Genomic DNA, 23,551 nt, shown 5'->3' with positions numbered 1-23,551 from the left:
AGCCCTTATTATAACATTAGAATCCATTATCTCTCATTTAATATTCATTTAGGGTCAACTGATTTAGAATTCTCAATAAACTGTTTTCAGTGTAAAATTCACTTTTATAAGTTGCCCTAAAAGAGCACATTTGTTCTCTACTGGACTTAGGCCTATATACACTGTCAGAACAACTGATTCAAATACTCAGAATCTTGTTATAAATATAATGTGATATCATTTGCATCAAATTGAATACTTATCTTCATGATTATCAGATGAAAAGAACATCATCAAACCCTCATCATGAGGCCTGGGTTAATTGATTTGTATTTCAGTAGTAATGTGTAGCATCCCATGAAGTCACATGTCGCAGTTTAAATTATACATTAGTTGGTTATCAAAAGCCCCAAACTGCATAGCTACTAGGCCTACTTCTACTCACCTAGTAACCATGACTGATGCACGCGTCATAAGTTTTGCGATACACCACACTGAATAACGGATTGTAAATATTATAGTTATTGGGTACCTTACAAGTAGCAGATAAACAGGTCACTGGCTACCGTGTGTGTCATATCGGCCAATCAGGGGTTAACGACTCAAAAGCACTTCACCGAGTTTGTTCAAACTTTCGTGCGTTAAGAATAAACCATGTAGGATCTTACGAATCAACGAGTGCTGGAAACCATGGGCTATTCGACAATACGGCCTGCCAGGGCCAGTAATTCGCCATTGTTCCCTAAGCAGACAACAATTACGGGTTATTCCAAACGGTTTCGCGATTTTGATTTTGACGACGGGATAACCCGCCCCCTTTTGTGTCGCAGCGCCCGGCTGCTGTCAGCTCTCCGAAAGGAGAGCGATCAGTTAATGCCTGTGGGACGGCGAGAGAGGCTTTCCCCTGTCAATCACAGATAATGTGATTATTATCTGCCACTGTGCCAGCAAATAATACGGGCGTAAAAAAAAAAAATTTTTTTTTTTTTTTTTTTTAAAAAAAGCTCCTGGACACGACGCTGGAGTTTTATTACGGAGACGAGGAGGCGGGCGTTCCCATGTGCGGTCCCTTCAAAGTCTGCACATTTTCTTGGCTTTCTCGGCAACAGCCGACTGGGGAAACGTCTGACAGTCTTCACGGCAGAAAAGAAAAGAGAAAAAAAACCGAGAGACTGGCTCTAGGAATCTGCATGGCCGCCAAAACTCCATGACTAGCATCTCAAAGAGGGCCAGCGTTGGCGAGCGCAACACACACAAAAAAAAAAAGTGAACAAAAGCACATCAGATGTGAACTTGAAGCCAGCTCATCCAAACGAAATGTATGAGTGATTTAAAAAAGGGCTTTCACTCCCAGTTGGGAAACCACCTCCATTTTGTTAAATAACTTCCATTAGCCTGCCTTTGGTCTGTCACCTCGTCTCACGCATGAACGATGTGTAGTTATAGGGGTGCCATTATCTCAGTGGTGTCTGTAATGATAAGTTATAACAGTTGTTTTATTTTTATTTTTTTAATATCCTATATAATATCTTATGGCAAATGTATTCTGTTCCAGCTTTCCTTTCCCCAACGAATGTAACACATATTCTCCAATTAGCAGACATATGGGGGAGACGTACATACAGGCGGCCGGACCGATGTAAATTTAGTTCGTGGCAATCAGCACAAATTGAAACAGGCTAAATAGTGGTTGATAAGCATTAACCGGTCGTTTCACAGGAAATATTGTCATGATAAAGCCCCCAGTAATAGCTTAAACGGTCTTAACGCTTAGCTCTCGCGGGCGTAGAGCCCGTCCTTAGCGCCAGCTAATGCTCTGGAAACATTTGAACATGCATTCTTCAGGATCCCTGTGGAGACATGCATATTTAAGAGCTACAAATTGCTCATTAAATAACTGTTACTCAGATCATAAGTTGTTATGGGAGCGATTAACTGACATGCACTGCTGATTAATTTAATGTCACCGATGGGGTGAGTGAATCTGTCTGTGAGCTGTAGGGGATGCCGTATGTGGATCTGTCTGCGTGTTGTAGGGGAAGCTGTGTGTGGATCTGTCTGCGTGTTGTAGGGGAAGCTGTGTGTGGATCTGTCTGCGTGTTGTAGGGGAAGCTGTGTGTGGATCTGTCTGCGTGTTGTAGGGGAAGCTGTGTGTGGATCTGTCTGCGTGTTGTAGGGGAAGCTGTGTGTGGATCTGTCTGCGTGTGGTAGGGGAAGCTGTGTGTGGACCTGTCTGCGTGCTGTAGGGGAAGCTGTGTGTGGATCTGTCTGCGTGTTGTAGGGGAAGCTGTATGTGGATCTGTCTGCGTGTTGCAGGGGAAGCTGTGTGTGGATCTGTCTGCGTGTTGTAGGGGAAGCTGTGTGTGGATCTGTCTGCATGTTGTAGGGGAAGCTGTGTGTGGATCTGTCTGCGTGTTGTAGGGGAACCTGTGTGTGGATCTGTCTGCGTGTTGTAGGGAAGCTGTGTGTGGATCTGTCTGCGTGTTGTAGGGAAGCTGTGTGTGGATCTGTCTGCGTGTTGTAGGGAAGCTGTGTGTGGATCTGTCTGCGTGTTGTAGGGGAAGCTGTGTGTGGATCTGTCTGCGTGTTGTAGGGGAAGCTGTGTGTGGATCTGTCTGCGTGTTGTAGGGGAAGCTGTGTGTGGATCTGTCTGCGTGTTGTAGGGGAAGCTGTGTGTGGATCTGTCTGCGTGTTGTAGGGGAAGCTGTGTGTGGATCTGTCTGCGTGTTGTAGGGGAAGCTGTGTGTGGATCTGTCTGCGTGTTGTAGGGGATGCTTGTGTGGATCTGTCTGCGTGTTGTAGGGGAAGCTGTGTGTGGATCTGTCTGCGTGTTGTAGGGGATGCTGTGTGTGGATCTGTCTGCGTGTTGTAGGGGAAGGTGTGTGTGGATCTGTCTGCGTGTTGTAGGGGATGCTGTATGTGGATCTGTCTGCGTGTGGTAGGGGATGCTGTGTGTGGATCTGTCTGCGTGTTGTAGGGGAAGCTGTGTGTGGATCTGTCTGCGTGTTGTAGGGGAAGCTGTGTGTGGATCTGTCTGCGTGTTGTAGGGGAAGCTGTGTGTGGATCTGTCTGCGTGTGGTAGGGGAAGCTGTATGTGGATCTGTCTGCGTGTTATAGGGGAAGCTGTGTGTGGACCTGTCTGCGTGTTGTAGGGGAAGCTGTGTGTGGATCTGTCTGCGTGTTGTAGGGGAAGCTGTGTGTGGATCTGTCTGCGTGTTGTAGGGGAAGCTGTATGTGGATCTGTCTGCGTGTTGTAGGGGAAGCTGTGTGTGGATCTGTCTGCGTGTTGTAGGGGAAGCTGTGTGTGGATCTGTCTGCGTGTTGTAGAGGAAGCTGTGTGTGGATCTGTCTGCGTGTTGTAGGGGATGCTGTGTGTGGATCTGTCTGCGTGTTGTAGGGGAAGGTGTGTGTGGATCTGTCTGCGTGTTGTAGGGGATGCTGTATGTGGATCTGTCTGCGTGTGGTAGGGGATGCTGTGTGTGGATCTGTCTGCGTGTTGTAGGGAAGCTGTGTGTGGATCTGTCTGCGTGTTGTAGGGAAGCTGTGTGTGGATCTGTCTGCGTGTTGTAGGGGAAGCTGTGTGTGGATCTGTCTGCGTGTGGTAGGGGAAGCTGTATGTGGATCTGCCTGCGTGTTGTAGGGGAAGCTGTGTGTGGATCTGTCTGCGTGTTATAGGGGAAGCTGTGTGTGGATCTGTCTGCCCAAACGTGCCCTCTGATCTTCTCTGTATAACAGAAGTTCAGTACAAAAGAGCAGGCCAGGCTTGCTTTCCCTTTTCTGTTTGGAGAACAGCCGTTCTCTTTAGATCAGCGAGGCCGTAGCTGGTTTTAAAAGACTTGAACACGTTTATTTTGTACATTAGCTTTTTGGGTTGCATTTTTATTTTTGTCTTCAATCGTGTTTTATCTGTTTGATCTTGTTTTTAGTCATTATATTTTTAATAAGGTTATTTTAAGTAATTTTTACTGTTTAGGGTTTTCTTGGAACTGGAACTCTATTTTTCTTTTCTTCATCAGTGCAAATAGCTCTGCTGTTTTCACCTCCTCTCTATTTTATCTGATCTTTATTTTATGTGTCGCACAACATCAAATAGAAATGGCTCAATATAGCCTAACCTTTACATGACAAAAGGAAAAAAAGCACAAACTTGTGACAGCCTATTTTGAAAAACATAGTTAGAAGTAAGAGTAGATTTTGACAGCAAGCAAATCAAACCAAACACTTGCGAACCAAACCATGGGTGGCAAACAAAACGGTCTGTTGTTAACATGAACCATTGCATAGACTGGGCATTTAAATTAGAAGAGAAAAAAATGGGGGGGGGGGGGGGGTTGAAGCATACAAAAAATGATAGGCTTAATGGGGATTGCAAAATAAATATGTACAGTAACCATGTTCTGCAGACAGGATACAGCAACATTGCCCATTATCACAAATGGAAATTAAATTGGGTCCCTGGATGGTGTTGGTCTGGAAAGTCAAACGCATTGCCAAACGGGGACGAAATTTTTTGCCACAGGAAATGTTACACACAAGCCTAGGACTGCGGTTTCTGGAGACTTTTGAAAGCCATTAGGAAACCATCTGGTTCTAAACTTTAAATGACATGATTTGTGTGTTACCTAACCATTCAATTATGCATTTGCCGAGCAAAGCAGGTATGATGGAGTGCTCCGGACCACCTTGCACTAGTCCGCACAAACTGTAAAAACTGCTTGCAACTCAAGTTGCCCAGGTGTTCTCCGAAGACCGACATTTACAATGCGTCTTAAACACCTCATTCTAAATCTAGGCTACGAGTATCTGTATCCTGTACAACATGGCATGACAACACCTTAATTTGGACTATCAATATAGTAAAACGATTAGGGGAAGGAAATGCAATATTTTCGCAAATTACCGATGCCCTTTTTATTTATACGAGCATTAGATGTATATATCAGCCCCCTTACCCACACACACACACACACACCATAAACATTGTAGAAGCCGGTGGAATGTGCTGGGCCGAGCATATTCTCGCCAATGCAGGGTATAAGACCTCTGACGGGCTATTGGGGAAACACCGTTGGTAGTTCACAAAGTGTGGCTACTTGGATAACCATGGACTTTGCTTGGCACAGACAGCGCTCAACCTCAATGATAAGCGGTAAGCGCGTTAAAATCACACACTGTCCGAAACAGACACCGAATCAGCGGAATCAAAAAAACACATCTGAAAGGAAGACAGCAGCGCATCGCACAGGGTACGGCAACCTCTAATTACAAAGTCCACATCAAAAACTTAAAACAGCATGCTCATTCATTTGAATGGCCACCAGACGAGCTGATGAGAAGATTGTCAACAAGACGTTTTATATCTGCAGTGCTTTGCGTGGATGAGAACAGCATTCGTCAAGGAAATTGAGTTTAAAAACTCCAACACGTTTTGAGGTAGGCCCAGTCAAAACGCGTTGAAGTTTTTAAACGGTTTGCGGTTTTATTTAGCCTATTTCTTTGTTTGTTTGTTTATTAATCTGTTTGTTTGTTTGTTTTGTTCTTGGTTTCTCATTTTTAAAAACCCAAAATAATAAACAGGGCGTCGGGCATTATCTGTTGGTATTTTTACGGAATACAGGTGGCGCTCCGCTCTTATTTTTAATAGTTTTCTCTGTCGACGCAGCAGAATAGGTACGGCACCTGCGTTCAAAAATTCTAGGTCTGCTGGTCTTGCGTTCTCAAAACTGAAAACATAAACTATATATATATATATATATATATACATTACAGTTGTAAAACAATGACATCAATATTATAAAACAAACATTTAAAACAGGAAAGGAATATTTTTCTGTCATAGAACAACTTCGAAAGTTACTGACAGGTATAGCAGTCTACGGACGCGTAGGCAGTTTTTGACTTTCCCAGCTGAATTTAAACTGTTACCAATATTGCCATTGTGTCCAGAAACACGCAAATCGCGTTTGTTGAATACGAGAAGCCATATAACATACAGATAACCGTTGTATTTGAGTGATTATGCAGCATTTTACCCTGGCCTAGCTGTCCCACCTTCTGCAAGGCTAGATCGAAACGAAGGCCAGCTAGCATTCACTATCATCCTTGTATAGCCTACCTGAAAACTGTTTGGAAGCTTTGCTTACCCGTATTCCCTGGTAACTTGTCTCACTTCTCTTCTGACAACCATACATGAGAAAAACATTTTCGACGTCGTTGTATATGGGTAGCTAACAGCAAGGACTTGTCTGATCCGTTAATAATGCTCCCCAGGAGCTCGTGACTGTGTTCAAATTTTACCGCAAATAGCGAACCATCTCACGTGACCATGTATTTGTCATAGACATGCATATTTAACTAAACTATGCCAGTATGACCTGAATTTGTGATGTACCGGAAGTAAGCCTGTACTGCGCGTGTTGAGTGCAAAACGTTGGAGCTCCCATTAAAGTGAATGGGGAGTATCAGACTTTTGTAGGCAAAATAAAACGGCATCGATTGCATATTGAAACTTGACTGACAAGCGTTACGTTCCATATGAAAAGAAGATAGAAAAATATGCATTATGTCATTTACGTATGTGTGGTACGGATCAGGTACCCTACACTTGCGCGAGTATGCGCGGTACAAATCGGGCTGCAGGTACAGATCAGGTAGCGACAGACTCGATGAACTGTAGGATAGGACAGACCATATAGGGCATGTTTCCCAGCAACTTTGCACACCAGAGGATTAAAATTTAGAAGGGGGCACTCAGAACCTCCGTTGGCCAGGGGCCCTGGTGATGTAGCATCAGCTGCACCACCTAAACCTCCACCACTGGATGCCACAACCATCAGATCTTGCCAGGTTCAGGCTGTGCAATATGATCTTTTCCTTTAGCCCATTACATTTGTGCATGTGCTGTTCAGAGGCGCTTCACTGCTCTTAATAACTTAATAACAACTCATTTGAATTTAATAACAGAATATCTCTGGTTGCATATCCATCTAGGCTATTAGCTAGCTACTCTACTGTACATTAGCAATGGTGCCATGAGAACTTGACAAACTGCTCACCTGTTACCATGGTGATGTATCTGCCCTATCCTATTATTGGATCTTTTGTTTGCATTTGTAAGTGCACCCCCCCCCCCCCCACCCCCCCAGCTATTAAAACAGACTGGCTCCAACTAAAGCCTCAGTGTCTAATGGACATTTTATGGAACTTTCCATTTCTTCAGCTGGATATGAATCACTATGCTTAGCGATTCAATATCAGCTCCTTGTCGCACTTTAACCAGCAACCTTTTTTTGCATTATTATCTTTCTTTTGTTTGAAAAAGCTCACTGTCAAGGACACCTTTGTCCCACTCTAATCTTTCCGCACCACGATACAAAGTTGGCAGCTTATTAAGTGAAAAGTTAATTGGCCTTTAAGTTCGGTGTAATCAGTGAACCTGTGGCCTAACTATATGACACCACTCCAAACATTCTACTCTACTCCTAGGTGTGAAACTGGCCCTAGAATTACTACACTAGTTTTGTTTTGTTTTGCTGCTAGTATAAGCCTCTATAAGACAAACTTTCCCCTTGAATGAATAGCTCAGACGCTGAAAGCTGCAGAATCTGCTCGATGCTCAGCTCAGTTGAAAAGGTTAACTGTCTCCAAATTGAACCAGACCTCGTCAGGCACCGGTAATCCTCTTTTTCCAGTTGTGACAGTTCGATGTGAGCGAGGTGTACAGCCCGGGCACTTAGCTCACTGAATCTAGGGCGTCCAGCCAGTAGCGACAGAGACAGACCCCAGGGGTGCTGCTTCTCACCACGATTAAACCCCACTGGCTTTGAAGTCAGGAGAAGAAAAAAAAAGAAGATTTAAATACCTGAGGATAATAGAATTAGGCTAGGATTACATCCGGGACCATCCAAAACGCTGATTTCAGCTGATAGTTCTGCTTCTGCGGACGAAGATAGTTTCAGGTTGAATCCCTGAGAATTTGAATAATCACAATTTAAGCTGATAGTCACCTGTCGTACCCTTTATTCTTGCGGCTTTCTTACTGAACTATTCACGGACGGGATGCTCTTGTGAATAATTTCATTTTGCGAAAAAAATGTTCTTAAACGGCATCTTTTCATCCTGACAATTATGTTAGGGTTTCTTTTTTTTTTCTTGTTGCATGATTAATTTTTGCAAAAAGCTTGCAATGACTTGCAACACTTGTAAGCGTTTGCTTGCATAAACTATTGAAATGGCATGCTGAATAATATTTTGCCACCGGCGCTCCCAGGTGACACAGTTGATAAATTATGTCACCCCAAGTGCAGACTCAGTCTTGGAGTTGTAAGCTGGAAACTCACTAAAGGCATTAACTGGCTTTACCTACTGCAGCAGACTGCAGTTGGTCTCGTCCCAAAAATGGCAGGACCCAGGTTTAAGTTAGCCAGGTTTCCTCTAGGGATCGCTAAACTACTTTCTTCCCACGATGTGCTTAGTGCACACAAGCTACCAGTTCCCACTGTTTCGCAATCCACCTCTCCAGCAGTGTTCTCTAGTGCTTGCTGTCGTGTGGCTTGTAGTCTGTAAAGTAGTCACTAGGTCGCAGGCAAGTGTGTGGGCCTCAGTTGTACTGTAGTTTAGCTGGTACAGTACATTTGTGTGGGTGGCAGAGTGGTACCCAAAGATGTAGAATTGGAGATTACGGGGGGGGGGGGGGGGGATTACTAAAATAAAAATACAAAAAGTTATAAAGAAATATCTTATTATAATGGCTTCATAAAAATTGGCTTCATGTATTTTGATAAAGATCTCATATCTTGCCAAGGAGACAGTCTGGGAATGCTTCAAATGATATCGTGCTCTGCTCTTGTTCTTTGTAGCATAAAGTCTTCCATAAAACTTTTATGAGGATCAGAGATGTAAAAAAAAAAAAGTTTTTGCAGTACAAAAGCAACCCAAAATAATATGCTTCCCCCACTTTTTTTTGCACATGTTAAATTATTAGGGAATCCAGACCTGCACAGTTGCACTGTGTAATCCAACTGACGGCAATGCTCTACTTTGACAGCAGGTCACGAGCAACTAGAACCTGGAGGGGATGGCTCCATAGCCAGGGTGGAGACTTGTAGCCCACTTTTGCTAATTATGTCACATCACGGTCATGAAATATCACAGGGAATATTTTCATCACCAACGCCAAAGAAGAGGCCACACACTGCACACAGGAGAGAGATGAATTTTTCATCACTGAAATGTTTTTATTTTTATAATCTTTTTGCACCATCTGTGCCAGGCAGGGCGGCACGGTGGTGCAGTGGGTAGCACTGACGCCTCACAGCAAGAAGGTCCTGGGTTGGAATCCCTGGGTTTGTTTCCTCTGGGTACTCTGGTTTCCTCCCGCAGTCCAAAGACATGCGTGTTAGGCTAATTGGAGACTCTAAATTGCCCATGGGTATGAGTGTGTGAATGAATGGTGTGTGTGCCCTGCGATAGATTGGGGACCTGTCTGGGGTGTATTCCTGCCTCTCGCCCAATGCACGTGACAAATTGTGAATTAAGTGAAAATTCACATTCACCATGCTTGCTACTTCATTGGTCTAAAAAATGTTTTTTTTTGTTGTTAGATTTTTTGCTGATCTCATCAACCTATATGAGACACAGATAAACAAAGCATATGAGGTATATAAAGCCTCAAAAAGTAAAACCATTAAAATATTGGAAAATAAGAAGAAAAGTAGGACATGTTTAAAGTTACTTCCTGAAGAACCGGCCTGTGAACTTGCTGCTGAAAACATAATCCCCTGGAAATTACCTGTACTGTTAATTACACAGGGAATCACTGGACCTTACAGTCATTCTTTTAACTTTTCATAAAACTTTTGCTTGAGCTGCCTAAAGTTGAAGTTGAGACAAACAGAAATGAGGATAATATGTTGGGAATTTGTTTGCCAATAAAATCCACCCAGTGTTTCATTTTTTGTGTAATTCAGAGCAGCATGCTCCGAGACCCCACAGCTCACAACTGTTTCCCCACTGATTGAATTAAACAAACGCACGCATGCATACACACACACGCACACGCACACACACACACACACACATTCACTCACGCGCACACACACACATACACACACACACAAACAAATAGAAATTCACTCAGTCTCCCATTTACCAAATCGCATCCCAAATGAAAACAATGATGGTTGCAATGCAGATAATGCGAGCCAATGTTTCCTCTGAGAGGAAAATCAAGGGGCCAGGCAGGAGGGAGGGGGGGGGTAGGGGGCGGGAGGAGGGGGGGGGGCGTAATTAGCCTTCTTTGTCTCTTACCCCCTACTCCCGATTCCGGGGAATGTTGGGTTTTATTTTGGTCAACATATTACAGTGGGATTAAACGGGAGCTGAAGGCTCCCCCCGACATTATTAAAGCCTCCTCGCGCAGCCGGTGCCATTATGACAAAACCGGTTTAATCTGCGGGAGCGCAGCAGGCAGGGAGGGGGGACACGATAAAGCGCTGAATGGTATCTCTCCCAGACGGGACCGCGCCATGTCAGTCAAATCCGATTGGCCCGCGCTCGTATCTCCTCGCCAGGTACGGCAGAATAGGCCGTGTGATCGGCGCCACGAAGACAAAAATAAATAAAATAAAAAAACAAAAAAAAACACCCAGACCTCATTGTGGGTATAGCCCCTTTATTACTATTAGCTTGGCTGTTGTTGTATCTGTTGAGCCCCACAATATAATAAGCCTATGAATTTGTTAGGTTTGAAGTAATATAGCTGGAAGGATATTGATGATGACACAAGTGAGATGCTAGCTGTCATATTACAACTTTTTTTTTTCCATGAGCATAGGCATCCATCTATTATCTAACTCACTTATACCTGGGTAACAGGGGGTCCAGGGCCTATCCCAGCATGCATTGGGCCAGAGGCAGGAATACACCCTGAACAGGTCACCAGTCCATCGCAGGACACACGCACCATTCGCTCACACACTTGTACCTACAGCAAACCTGCATGTCTTTGGACTGCTTTTACTTAGGAACCTGGAGTACCCGGAGGAAACCTCATGTGAACATGGAGATTCAAACCCGGGACCTTCTTGCTGTGAGGCCACAGTGTTATGGACTGGATCACTGTGCTGCCCAAAACACAGCCAAATCATGCCAAATTTTATTTGTGTAACAGATGCTCCAATGTTGCCCTCGGGCAACAAACCAATGTGTCATACAGGGCAGAGATTTTGAGAGCTTGCCATTGGATTTAAGGAACTGGACCAGAAGGTTCCAGGTTTTAGGTCTTGGTCAGGCACTGCAGTTCTACCCTTGAGCAAAGTACCTATCTTGAAACTCTTCAGTTGAATGTTCAGGCTGATATGAAGAACATAAGCTTGTAAACAGCAGCCAGCTAAAAACAAATGTGCTATGATACGTAATTCTGTGGTTTATGCTTCAGGTCTAGTCATAAAAACAGCCTAAAAAAACAATATTAAGTGAGTCTGTTGATTTATGACACAGGCCAATGTTAGCCAGTCCTGTTCCCTATGAACCACTCTGTTTCAAAAACCTTTTGTTTAAAAAATAATAATAATAATATGCATTTGTTTTTGCACATATTGAAATTTGTCTGATCTTCCTCTTTTGTAAATATACAGTTGACCCTGAAACTATGTAAGGGCTAAGGACATTTTCAGTTATGAAAATGATTCTGATATAAATGTATATCCAAGATGAAATGTACTGTAGAAGATGTACTACTGGCAAGAAATTAATTTAGCTCTCTCAAAAAAATGTTACAGACATTGGTCAAAATGAAATTACCCTTGATTAAATAACTAACTTGGTGTGTCATCCAGATGTACACACAAGAGGTGAATTCAATTGGCGATGTGAACGCAAAGCCGCTCTCACACTCCGTCCTCTCTGAAACTCGCTCGAATGCTACACGTGCTCGATTTAGCTACAGCACCTCTGTGACAAACTAATTTCGTTCTGTGCGAAAGGCGTATCAGCGAGGCGTTCCCTCCCCGTCCGTTTCCGCGGAGATCAATTAGACACGCTCGCATAAGTGACAGCAATTCAATCGAATAATTAACAGCCATTTAATGCCCATTAACTAAGATGCATTCGTCTCATTTGATTTATAATTACAAGCTATTTTCAAAGGAAAACACACTTTGATCTATGTTGTGGTTTCTTTTTTTGATGTTGTTGTTGTATTAATCTTTGTCATATTTGTGCTGTTGAAGTAGGAATACTCCAAGAGTCCAAAATGCCCCCTGCCTTTTTTTTTTTTTTGGTTTGTTTCACTTTAATCTTTTGTAGCTAATGCAAGACATGGCTTGTACAACAGAGAAATAAGTAACAGTACATATATTACAGCATATTCAAAACACTCTAGAAGGACTGTGCAGCAGCCTTTTGATGAGACAGATACTCAAAGTGAGAGGGCACACCAGCCTAGAGATACACGCAGTTATTGGCACAGAAATGTTCAGAAGTGATTGAATGGAAATTAATGACAGCAACAACAATAATCAGAATATTAACTTCTTTTTTTAAATCAAGGGGCACATCGGGCACTGGGGCAAAAGAGACAGGTGCTTAGGCACCATGAGTCCCCCTCTCTCTGCACATGACTGAGCTTTGTGGTTTCCACTCAGTCAGAGTATAAAAACAGCTCTGATAGTCACAAAAATTGACATTAAATAGAATGTAAAGTGAACATTTAAAAAAGTGTGAGTGTGTGTGTTTGTGTGTGTGTGTGTGTGTGTGTGCACGTGCATGTGTGTGCGCTTGTGTTTTTGTGTAATGTTGAAATATTTTACATAAATGGGTGACAAATTCATTTTTTTCAGTCCTGAATCCTGAAAAAAAAAAAGAAAGAAAACCAATTTGAGCCATGTTGTTGTGCGTTCACATCACTCTGGGAATGCAAGCCGAGCGCTGGAGAGTTCCTGGTCGCAAACTCTCGAATAAATACCCATGGCAATTTTTAAATTTTCAGTGGTCACATCCGTTTTTTTTCCCCCCACTCATTCAACCACCCTGCGTATATATTCGAGGGACTAATTAGCCAGGGCGGCAGATTCCCTCCTTTGCCGATTAGCGATGGTCGGAGATGCTTAATAACGTAATTAAACAGGAGCCCCCGAGGATGCATTCAGGTAGATTAAACTTCTTCATTAGCTTAGCGGCTAGAGAGCGGAGAAATGACAAGACAAAGTGCTGCTGCCGCTCTGACTCACGTTCTCTTCCTGCGGGGGAGATAACTGTCAGACTGCCGGTCTTCCAAAAACCGGGGCAACTTCCTCATATATATATATTTTTTTGTGAGAACAGTTTTTAAAACGGTGCACATAAAGCAGCATCGATTTAATTTGTTTTTGTAACAAAACAAAAAAAACCAAAAACAAGTAATATTACAAATATAGCTATGAAGAATATTAAAAATACAAGAGAGGCAAGGATTGCTGCGTCAGCAGCTCTAACCCCAACATGCAGAACATCCGCTGCTTTTTGTTTCCGCGCTCGACATATCTTTTTATAGAATCAATATAACCAGTAGCCTACACTTTCCCTGAATTCTGAGTAATAACTGCGAGCAGATATTACTTTTATCAGCTCTTACACAACTTGTTTTAGCGACTGGGGGGAAAAAAACACACGATACCATGTAGCACGTAACAGTCACAAAAAGTTAGTTGCTTTGTGCTCTGTGTTAGTCAAATTTAAGCACAGCACGTATCTGGTTAGATTAAAAAGTGGCAAAACGCTGGTCAAGACAAAGAACATTGATACAGAAATAAATATTTAATCAAATTTTAAAAAGGGTGGGGGGAGGGGGGGGGGAGTAATTTTCCTTCTTTGTGTCTTACCATACCCTATGACCATTGGGAGTGTTTGGTTTTTATTTTGGCCAACATATAGATTGTATATAAATATCTCATACGCAATACAATAGTATCTGGTATTCATTTGCATAACACTAGCCTTTCATTGAATTATCATGGGTAGTAGTGATCATTAAGGTGCTGTTGCAAGCCACACAAACGCGCTGCCTATTTCTTTAAATGATCTTGAGAGTCACAGAAAAGCTCTCATATTATACCTCTTGTGTTTAGAAATTCAACAAAACTGGCACAACTCAAAATAAACTACTGTGCCCTTAATGACCTTCAATCCGAACTGCCACTGCGGCCACACATTTGACGGGCAATAGAAGGCCATCGGAAAAAACATTTTCTTAACTCAAGCGTTCTTCAGCAAAATTAGACTCCTGGCTAATGTGGGGCGGGAAGGCATGCAGAATCACTCCTCCTTACTTATCGATCTGCGGTGGAGGCAAAGTACGGGGAGAATTAGAATGCGTTCACTCTAGTTTCACTCTAGAAATATTTAGCTCTTTTTTTCTGGCACGGCTTGTGATTTTCTACTGAATTTCTGCACTTTAAAAAAAAAAAGCGAATAAATATCCGTACATCTTCAAAGGACAAGCTCACATTAGCTTACTGCAAGTACTTTTTCTTCTCTCTGGTAGAGAAGTATCCCTTTTAAGATGTGCAGTATCCACATTGACGCATGCTCCGTGCTCACTTCAGCATGGCCTCTAACTGTGTCACCGTGGCTTATGGGTACTGAACACCATACTCAAGCTGTGAGAGCCTCTTAACATTTGATCCTTGGGTTTGAGAAGTCCGTAAAATGAGCCGAGGAGCTCAGTAGAAGTGCCTGCTTCTCTTCTCTTCATTACATGACATTACATTACAGGCATTTGGCAGACGCTCTTATCCAGAGCGACGTACAACAAAGTGTATAACCATAACCAGAAACAAGTATGACGAAACCCCTAGAGAGAAGTACAGGGAACAACTGCATAGTTCAACTTGGACCCTGAAGGTTAAACTGATTAACACTAACACAACGAGAACAGCAACAACGCAGTCTATGGAAAAAATACAAGCAGTAGTTAAGACAGTTAATGCACCCAAGTCACCTACGAAACAGCTGCCTAGTTACAACCCTAAGCTTACAGTCATTTACAGGGGGGTAGGGAGGGATCTTCATACAGTGCATCCATACGTGCCATGAGCGTAGCCTGGATTTCAGTTTTGTAATATTGTTAGGACTGTGGTACTCCAGGGGGCAGTTTTGCGATACGCTGTAATCCAGGGGGTCTGCAAACCCAGGTCCCGGAGAGGCAGGAGATCTGCTGGTTTTTGTGACTCTGCACTTGAGAACGAAAAGCTGCAGAGCTTTCACTCTCCAGGATCAGCATCGCAGACCAACCTTCTCATATTAAAGGTGAAACGAAGAAGAAACAAATAAGATGTCATCAGGAAATCATCCAAGCATGGAGATGGGGTTGACGCTTCCAAACGGAGATAAATCCTATGTGAACACCCCACATCTGGGTCAGGTGTCTGTAAAAAGAACATTCCAAAAAGAAAAACTTTTCCCATCATGCTCTGTTCAGAAGAAAATGGAGTTGCAGATATCCAAACGTGAACCCATGGAGGAGGCAGGCTGACCCAGAAAATCAGTTCAGCGGCTAAACAAGATAGCTCACCGCACTAACTGACTTAACGTCCTTTCGGGCCTGTCTCAGAGTTAATTTCTCCCCACGGACTTGATTGCTTCCCGGGTGCTTTGTTTCCATCAATCAGGCCCTCCCAGGCAGCTACAATTCCCTGTGACTCGTTCTCTCCTGATTAGAGACTCCTAGCTAGCTACAGCTACAGCTAGGAAAACCTGGTAGGTGTAACGACACACGTGTCTCGTCAACGTGCAGCTGTTTCATCAATAGCACAGCCGTCGTTGGCGAAGATCAATCAATCCGTCCTGCTTTCACGCAACAGACTGCCCATAGCTGGAAAGAAGCAGATCCATTGGGCTTTTTGCTATTGCTGATCTTATGGCTGGCAGGGACTGTTATCACACACGCCAACAAAAATGCCTCATCTGGGGCTGAGGACTGCAGTCGTCATATTTCCTCCTTTTTGCAGTAGCACTGCACATATATGCAGATAAATTCTTTGTATATACACCTTACCTGTATATTATGCATAGCAGTTACCCAGTGAAGACTTCTTGACCTTCCTTTTCCTCCCAATGAAAATTAGTGGGGAGACACTGACAAGGTCGAGAGAGAGAGAGAGAGCTTATTAACTAGCTGAAACTGAAGTTAAATTAAACAGACAGGGCAATGTCAAAGGACAAACAAATGTTTCCCCCTTTGTGCAGTCACCACATTTACACTTTAAGGCCCAGTTATCGCACATGGTGCTCATGCAATTCTCATCATTATGTTGTGTCATGTTATTTTAAGTAAAGAAAATCTCACGTTTTGACAACAGGTTCAGTTTTTAATTAAATCTCATTTTAAGAGGGTATTCAGTGAGTGAAGCCTGGAAAAATGGAACAAGGCATTCTAACGCTGCTTAGTGTGTAAATCAGGAGGTGCCCACCTGGGGGAGGTGACCGAGGTGTCTCAAAGGTCCCGGAATGTGAAATAATAAGATAATAAAAATAACGCCAAGGCGAGGAACGTTATTCTGCAATTACAGCTGGGGGGGTTTGTGGGGATGGGGGGGTGTAGTGATTGTGAAGCACTGGAGTGGTGTCAATGGAGGGTAGTAAGCAATTGCGGATCAGGTGGGTGCTACTCGCTACTGTGGATGCAATATCTTTCAAAAGTGTATTTATCCTCCGTATTTAGTTTGCGCTCCACAACTTTTAAGTTTTGGTGAGGTCATATTTCCAAAGCTACGCTGGAAGTGAGAGTCGAAGTCCTCTGAAGTAAGAGTCTGTTTGTAGCTACCCCGACCCCTGCTCCCCCAGGATTCTGGAGGCTTCTGCGAGCCGGACCTTATCGCGGCAGGCATCAGGACCAGAGGGGCGAAGGATGCCGGTCACAGTGGCTATCAGTCACGCTCCAGATCAGCCTGTGGACACACTGTACTGCACTGGCAGTCACCAAATGTCACAAACCTCTAATAATGTCATTCCTGTCAGAATCCCCTCCTAAGCTAGTCCTTTTGACATTCCTTGGGGGAGGAAGCACCATGGCATTCAGGTGTACGGGAGCAGGCTGGGTTATCTATAAGTCCACTCGCACTCTTTGGGTTTTATCTGCTGGTTGCCTCCTTTCTGGCACAAATATATATTTTTATTTTTTTATTTGCCATGTCAGCAAATTTCTTTTCCCATGATCCTCTTTCCAGGGATAAATGACCCACACCGAGCACTTCTCCCATCACGGCGGCCATCTATTCGGTGCCAGTTTGCCGTCTAACTGACTTGGGTCCCCCCGTTTTGATTTCCAAAATTTAATTTACGCCCTTCTCACGCGTTCTTTAAAATTTATTTTCTGCGTGCACATTTAACGTGCGGGTGATCGATGATAAAAACCGAGGTCAGAAGTTGATAACTGTTTCATTAAATCACCCCGGGTCGATTTTTTGAGGAACGCCATAACTGACTTTTTTTTTGCTCTGGGTGGTGCGAACCGTATTAAAAGGATGTTTAATCCAGTCTCAGTAGTGTGGAGCAGCCTCGCTCTGTAAGCCTACCCCCTGGACTGAACAGCAGTCCATTACAAAGCCATTACCCCAGTCCACCTTTGAAAATGTCAGTACTGAAAAACACAGTGATTCTGATTTCAACAGAACTGCAGCTTTTCCCAGCTTCCTGCTCTGGGTCGACTCTGACAGCGAGCGGAACTGCGGTCTCTCTGAGCTTCTCTTTAAGGCAAAACAGACGAGTCAATCTCAGGCGAGTATAACCAAACGCTGAGCAGTTCTTTGAAATAAAAAAAAAAAATAAAATAAATAAAATAATAATAATAATTTTTGCAGTAAATTAAGCTGTATGTTCAAAACCATTTAACCCTGAGTCCAACCCCAGGCAGTAGGGCACATCCGAGCCATTTGCAGGTCACATGACTTGCCTGCAATTGAACAGCTAATCTTCCAATTATGATGTGACTGACAGAATCATTTATTACCTTGACAATTCTCGCCACTCATTGGCAGCTGTTTGTTCACAGAAGGAGGGGGAACTAGTGTGTGTGTGTGTGTGTGTGTATTTGTGCGTGTGTACATATGTATGTGTGCGTGTGTGTGCATGTGTGTGTGTGTATGTGTGTGTGTGTGTGCGTGTGTGTGTGCTCGTGTGTTTGTGTGTGTGTGCATGTGTGTGTGTGTGTATGTGTGCATGCGTGTTTGTGTGTGTGTCTGTGTGTGTGTGTAGATTCATGTGTATTCATTTGTGTGTTTGTGTACATATTTATCTACGTGTGCTTGTATGCGTATGTGTGTGTGCATGTGTGTAAATGCATACACATGTACATCAGGGCATATTGGAGTGGGGAATGACTGAAAGATTAAGCACAGACAAACCAGATGGTCATGTGACAGGGGCCTACTATCTCCTCCCCCATGGTTTCCTTGTCCCAACAAGAACACTGCATAGTAAACAACCCGTAACATTATCATGAATGAATCAGTCTGGAGCTCACGGTGGTGTGGAAACATTAGTCTGTTTGCAATAAAGCTGAATATCCGCGGAATATCTAGACGGATTCCATCCCCTCGGTTTACCATCCCATATCTTGAGCAGACGTGCGCTGATCTTTGACGTTGTCATTTTGAGCTCTTCGCCATCTCTTCTGCAAAACTATGAATACGCACACTTACAGCGATGAAAACACTGCTCAGGAGTACAAGGCAAGTGCTTCTTTAGCGTTTTGGCCCAGATATACAACGTGTATCTGAACTTCATCTTCATAGGATGCGTTAGGTGTTTAATTCTAGTGTGCACAGATTTATGGCAGTAAAAATCAGCAGTAAAATCCTCCTTCCGAGACTGAAGACTATATCTAATACAACGTCCAGCAGCGTTCATGCATTTTTGAGGAGAGCGTGTGAGTCTTGAAGGATTTTGGCAGTGCTGTTTCAGATAATGCCATATCGCTGTTGGGTGCACCAACCTGCGAGGTGCTGATAATGCAGTTTAGGGTGAGGCTGCTTAAGATGGAGGTCTGTGAAGTAAAGGTTATTGGTTAAGATATGAAGGTGTTTGGGCTGAGGGGTGAGGTTTGAATGCTGAGACTCGAGTATGTCCCAAAATGGACGCCGTATGCTGGTGTTCTGTCCATTATTGGTTGTTACCTTGGACAACAGCACCTTGACTGATCAGGATTGATTACCTGGGTTTCGTTCCATTACACTTTGACAAAGAATTCATATTTTAAAAAGAACGGTTTCTAAATAGCAGAGAAAATCCCAGATGCAAATTTAAATTGCGTTTATAAGAACATGACCTTTTTGGCTGGCAGGTCAGGGTTGTGCATGAGGAAGATGTAGAATTATTCACCTGGTTCCTCCGCTGTCTTGTCACATGTGCAGGAACAATTTGCCTCCCCCTTTCCGTTTTTCTCTCTCTCACCCCCCCACCCCCACCCCCCCATTTTATTTATCCATTTACGCAGAAAACAAAAGCAAGGTCAGTATAGGGTGGCGGCGAATATTCATTAAAAATTCATTGTAATGCAAATTCTCCTGCGATGGGAGAGGTGGTCTGACAGGTGCTGACAATCGCAACAATGCTCCGCCCGGAAATCCACCCGCCCTAATGGTGCGGTGTGTAAATACCTCGGGGGGGGGGGCAGGGGCGAGGGGGCTTTAAGCCTTTTTTCCTCCCTTCTTTCTTGCCCCGACCGGGGGACACTCACATCCAAAAATGAGGGCTCATCTCAGATAATCCCGATCGATGGATCGATCGCCGCCTGTTTCGCGTGTTTCTCATCGTGTGGGTCTGTGGGGCTGTTTTTTTTTTTGCGAGGGGTCGAGTGTTGCCGTAGCCGAGGATTCTGGGAAATGTGTCAAAACTTCAAAGGCGGAGGGAGACGTGCTTCCCGATGAGCTCGCAGGCCCGGTGTTTACCGTGACCCGCTTCTCAACCTCGAAGGTCTTGCAAAAACATCAAGCCATGGCTGGATTTAGCGGATAAAAAAAAAAAATCTGTTGTAAATAACGCAAGTAGGAGAAATAGTTTCTGCTCCTGTGGGGCATTGTGCAATAGAAAATAACATGGCCTGAGCTAGTTTTTATTTATCAGATTTATTTTTTTAGCTGTCTATTATTTTTTTGTGAGTCAATATTGCGTTGATACAGTACGTGCTCAAACGTTATGTAATACAAATTCTTTATAAATTGTATAATTGAGTATTGAAAAGTTAATAACCCATGCAAATAAATTACTAGCAGGTTTATTAGATTTTTTAAAAACTGAAATTACACGGATATAATTTAACAGAGCTGACTTTGCAGCAATGTTTCAGCATGCCAAATGTGTTAAAACGAATTACTGTTGTTAAGTAGATGCCACGGTGATAAATGTCTTTTATGCGTAAAAGGACGTAGTGTAGCACAGTGGGTAAGGAACTGGGCTTGTAACCGAAAGGTTGCAGGTTCGATTCCCGGGTAAGGACACTGCCGTTGTACCCTTGAGCAAGGTACTTAACCTGCATTGCTTCAGTATATATCCAGCAGTGTAAATGGATACAATGTAAAAATGCTATGTAAAAAAGTTGTGTAAGGTGCTCTGGATAAGAGTGTCTGCTAAATGCCTGTAATGTAATGTAATGTAATGTATGCTGGATAAGAGCAGTATAGTATGCTAAAGTCACATGACTCGCTGACTGGGGTGGGTGGCTCTTCTCTTTCAGCTTGTGAGGTGGGCTTTTACAAGCCGTCGGCCGGGGACCAGCTGTGCGGGAAGTGCCCCCTGCACAGCCACTCGGAAACGCGAGCCGCCATCAGCTGCCCGTGCGACTCCAGCTACTACCGCGCGGCGTCCGACCCGCCCGCTACACCCTGCACGCGTGAGTCCATGGCGGCGGGGCGGGGGGGGGGGGGTCGGGCCTCCGTCTCATGTGCTCAAATACCCCCATCACTCAGCACAATTGATCCGCTCTCCCTTTGGAGGAAGGAGAATAAAGTTTTTTTTGGGTTAGCGGTTATCTACTCCAGATGCACAGATCCACTGTGTTCCGTGGCCCAATTCGAGCCGCTTAATGGGAGATGCTTACCGGACGGGCTCTCGCCGATCCAGATTTGAGGATGAGCTGCGGGCGTGAAAGGCTTCGTGGAAACCCTCAGGGATCTGTGAATCTCTAGGATCGGAAATGCAGATACTGATGCTGCACTGCAGATAGAGGGTTCAGGGAGTCCAGCTGTTAGACTTTGTCCAGAATAATCAGCCTTCACTTTGAGAGTTAGTGGTTTATCCTCTAGCTGTCTATATAATGAAAACATAAGGATAAATATTGTATATTTCAACAGAAATTATTACTTTAAAAATATTTTTGTCTACATATAGGGAAGAGTTGCAATGCCTTATTGTATATTGTATATTTTTTACTTTACAGCCTTTAAGGCGAATGAACAAAAATAATATGTGATTAGAATGTTCTTAACTGAACATTCTAATGCTGATGTAACAACCACTACTGGTAACTGAAAACAATGGAGTTCTAGAACACTGCCTGAATTTTGAAAAAAACATTCCAAAAAAACCTTTCAAAGTGTTAAGGACCTGTTCTCCTGTTCTAGGGCCCCCCTCAGCTCCGGTGAACGTGATCTCGTCGGTGAATGGGACCTCGGTCAGCCTGGAATGGGGCCGGCCGCTGGACACCGGTGGGCGGAGCGACATGGTGTACAGCCTGGCGTGCCTGAAGTGCGCTGGGGACTGGGGGCAGTGTGAGGACTGCAGCACCGGGGGGGTGGGGCCCGGGGCCGGGGGGCTGGGGGCCGGGGCCGGAGGGGGCACGGGCGGAGGCGGAGGAGGGGGCGCGGGAGGAGCAGGCGGGGGAGAGAGAGGAGGCAACCTCCCCATCCGCTTCGTACCCCAGCAGGTGGGGCTGACGGAGCCCTGGGTGACGGTGCTGAACCTGGCCGCACACGTGAACTACACCTTCCAGATCCACGTGCGCAACGGCGTGTCCCACCTCAGCCCCGAGCCGCAGCCCTACGCCGCCGTCAACATCACCACGAACCAGGCAGGTAGGGGTCGCAGCCACGCGGTCTCTCAACCCCCCCTCCCCCCCCATGCCCCCGCACCCCCATGGCCCCTACCCCGGCCCCCTCACCCGCCCATGCCCCCTCACCCCCCATGGCCCCTACCCCCTGCCCCTCACCCGCCCATGCCCCGCATCCCCATGGCCCCTACCCCGGCCCCCTCACCGCCATGCCCCCCCCCCCATGGCCCCTACCCCTGCCCCCTCACCCGCCCATGCCCCGCATCCCCCATGGTCCCTACCCCTGCCCCTCACCCCCCTTGCCCCCTACCCTCTGCACCCTCACCCTCCATGCCCCCTCACCCCCTTGCCCCCTACCCCCTGCACCTCACCCTCCATGTCCCCTCACCTCACCCCCCTTGCCCCTACCCCCTGCACCGCCCCCCTGCCGGTTCGCATTAAAGAACAGCCTTCTATTCCACCAACATCAGAATGTCACATTGTTCACATGTTTGCATCCAGGAAACTTCAAGGTCCGTTTCTGGGCCCCTGTGTCATTCTCAAGTCCGAATGTGGCCGGAACATTCTCACGAGTTTCTCTCACGCCTCGCACCGTGTCTTCAAGGTCAAACGTCTTTCCTTGAAATGAAAGCGCGTTCAAGGGCCTGAGCGCGGATTTAAAGGAAGCGCTCCGGTGTACGCTTTTAAAATGGCTACGTATTGAGCTTAAAGTGGACGCATTCATCAGAACAGCGCCTCAAGAGAGGTCAAACGGATGAATGAACCGAATCATTATTCAATGTAAAAACATTACATAAAAACAGTACAATAAACTGTTGAAAACACGCAGTGTTTTTCCAAGGGAGTTTATTTGGTGCTGTGTAAAGCAAGCAGCAAAGCACAACCATTTAAGACACATGAAAAAGAAAAGAAAAACCAACTGAAATTTCATAATTTCTTGTATGAACAAAAACTAAGAAGTAAGTAATGTGGTTCCTGCAGTCTCTTTTTATGGGGTAAATCTTGTGCCACTAAATGACTGAATTTGAACTAATAAAATACAACTTTGGGACCTGAGGTCACAAGTTTGTTTCCTGGGTAGGACATTGCCGTTGCACCCTTGAGCAAGGTACTTAACCTGCATTGCTTCAGTATATAAATCCAGCTGTATAAATGGATGCAGTGTAAATGCTGTGTAGAATGTTGTGTAAGTCGCTCTGGATACGAGCGTCTGCTAAATGCCTGTAATGTAATGTAATGTAATGTGATGTAATGTAATTGTAAAAGTGCGCCCTCTGTGTGCACCCCTGTCCTTGCAGCACCCTCTCAGGTGATCGCCATCAGACAGGAGAACACCAGCCAGAACAGCGTCACCTTGCTGTGGCACGAACCCGACCAGCCGAACGGAGTCATCCTCGAGTACGACATCAAGTACTACGAGAAGGTAAAGCACGGCCGCCTAACCCTAACCCAACCCTAACCCAACCATACCGCTAACCCAACCCTAACCCAACCATGACCCAAACGTAACCCCTAACCCTAACCCAACCTACCAACCCTAACCTACTACGG

General features: G+C 44.7%; 1 protein-coding gene and 1 long non-coding RNA gene across 4 annotated transcripts in view; one reads left to right on the top strand and one right to left on the bottom strand.

Annotated features, from left to right (window-relative positions):
* The window catches only part of LOC135237846 (uncharacterized), a 48,449-nt gene extending 41,729 nt beyond the window's left edge, over window positions 1–6,720 (bottom strand). For all 3 annotated transcript variants that reach the window (XR_010324944.1, XR_010324943.1, XR_010324942.1), the window contains exon 1: window positions 6,123–6,720. This is a non-coding gene — a long non-coding RNA (uncharacterized LOC135237846). The remainder of the gene's footprint in view (window positions 1–6,122) is intronic.
* epha8 (eph receptor A8) overlaps window positions 1–23,551 on the top strand; it is a 91,231-nt gene that overhangs the window by 51,871 nt on the left and 15,809 nt on the right. The window contains exons 4-6 of the mRNA XM_064305357.1: window positions 20,690–20,845; window positions 21,576–22,025; window positions 23,299–23,423. Of these exons, the coding sequence (XP_064161427.1) occupies window positions 20,690–20,845; window positions 21,576–22,025; window positions 23,299–23,423 (731 nt within the window). The remainder of the gene's footprint in view (window positions 1–20,689; window positions 20,846–21,575; window positions 22,026–23,298; window positions 23,424–23,551) is intronic.

Source organism: Anguilla rostrata, chromosome 13 (genome assembly GCF_018555375.3).
Source record: "Anguilla rostrata isolate EN2019 chromosome 13, ASM1855537v3, whole genome shotgun sequence".
Taxonomy (NCBI): Eukaryota; Metazoa; Chordata; class Actinopteri; order Anguilliformes; family Anguillidae; genus Anguilla; species Anguilla rostrata.
Note: the sequence above shows the minus strand (reverse complement) of the source record. Positions and strands in the feature narration are given on the sequence as shown.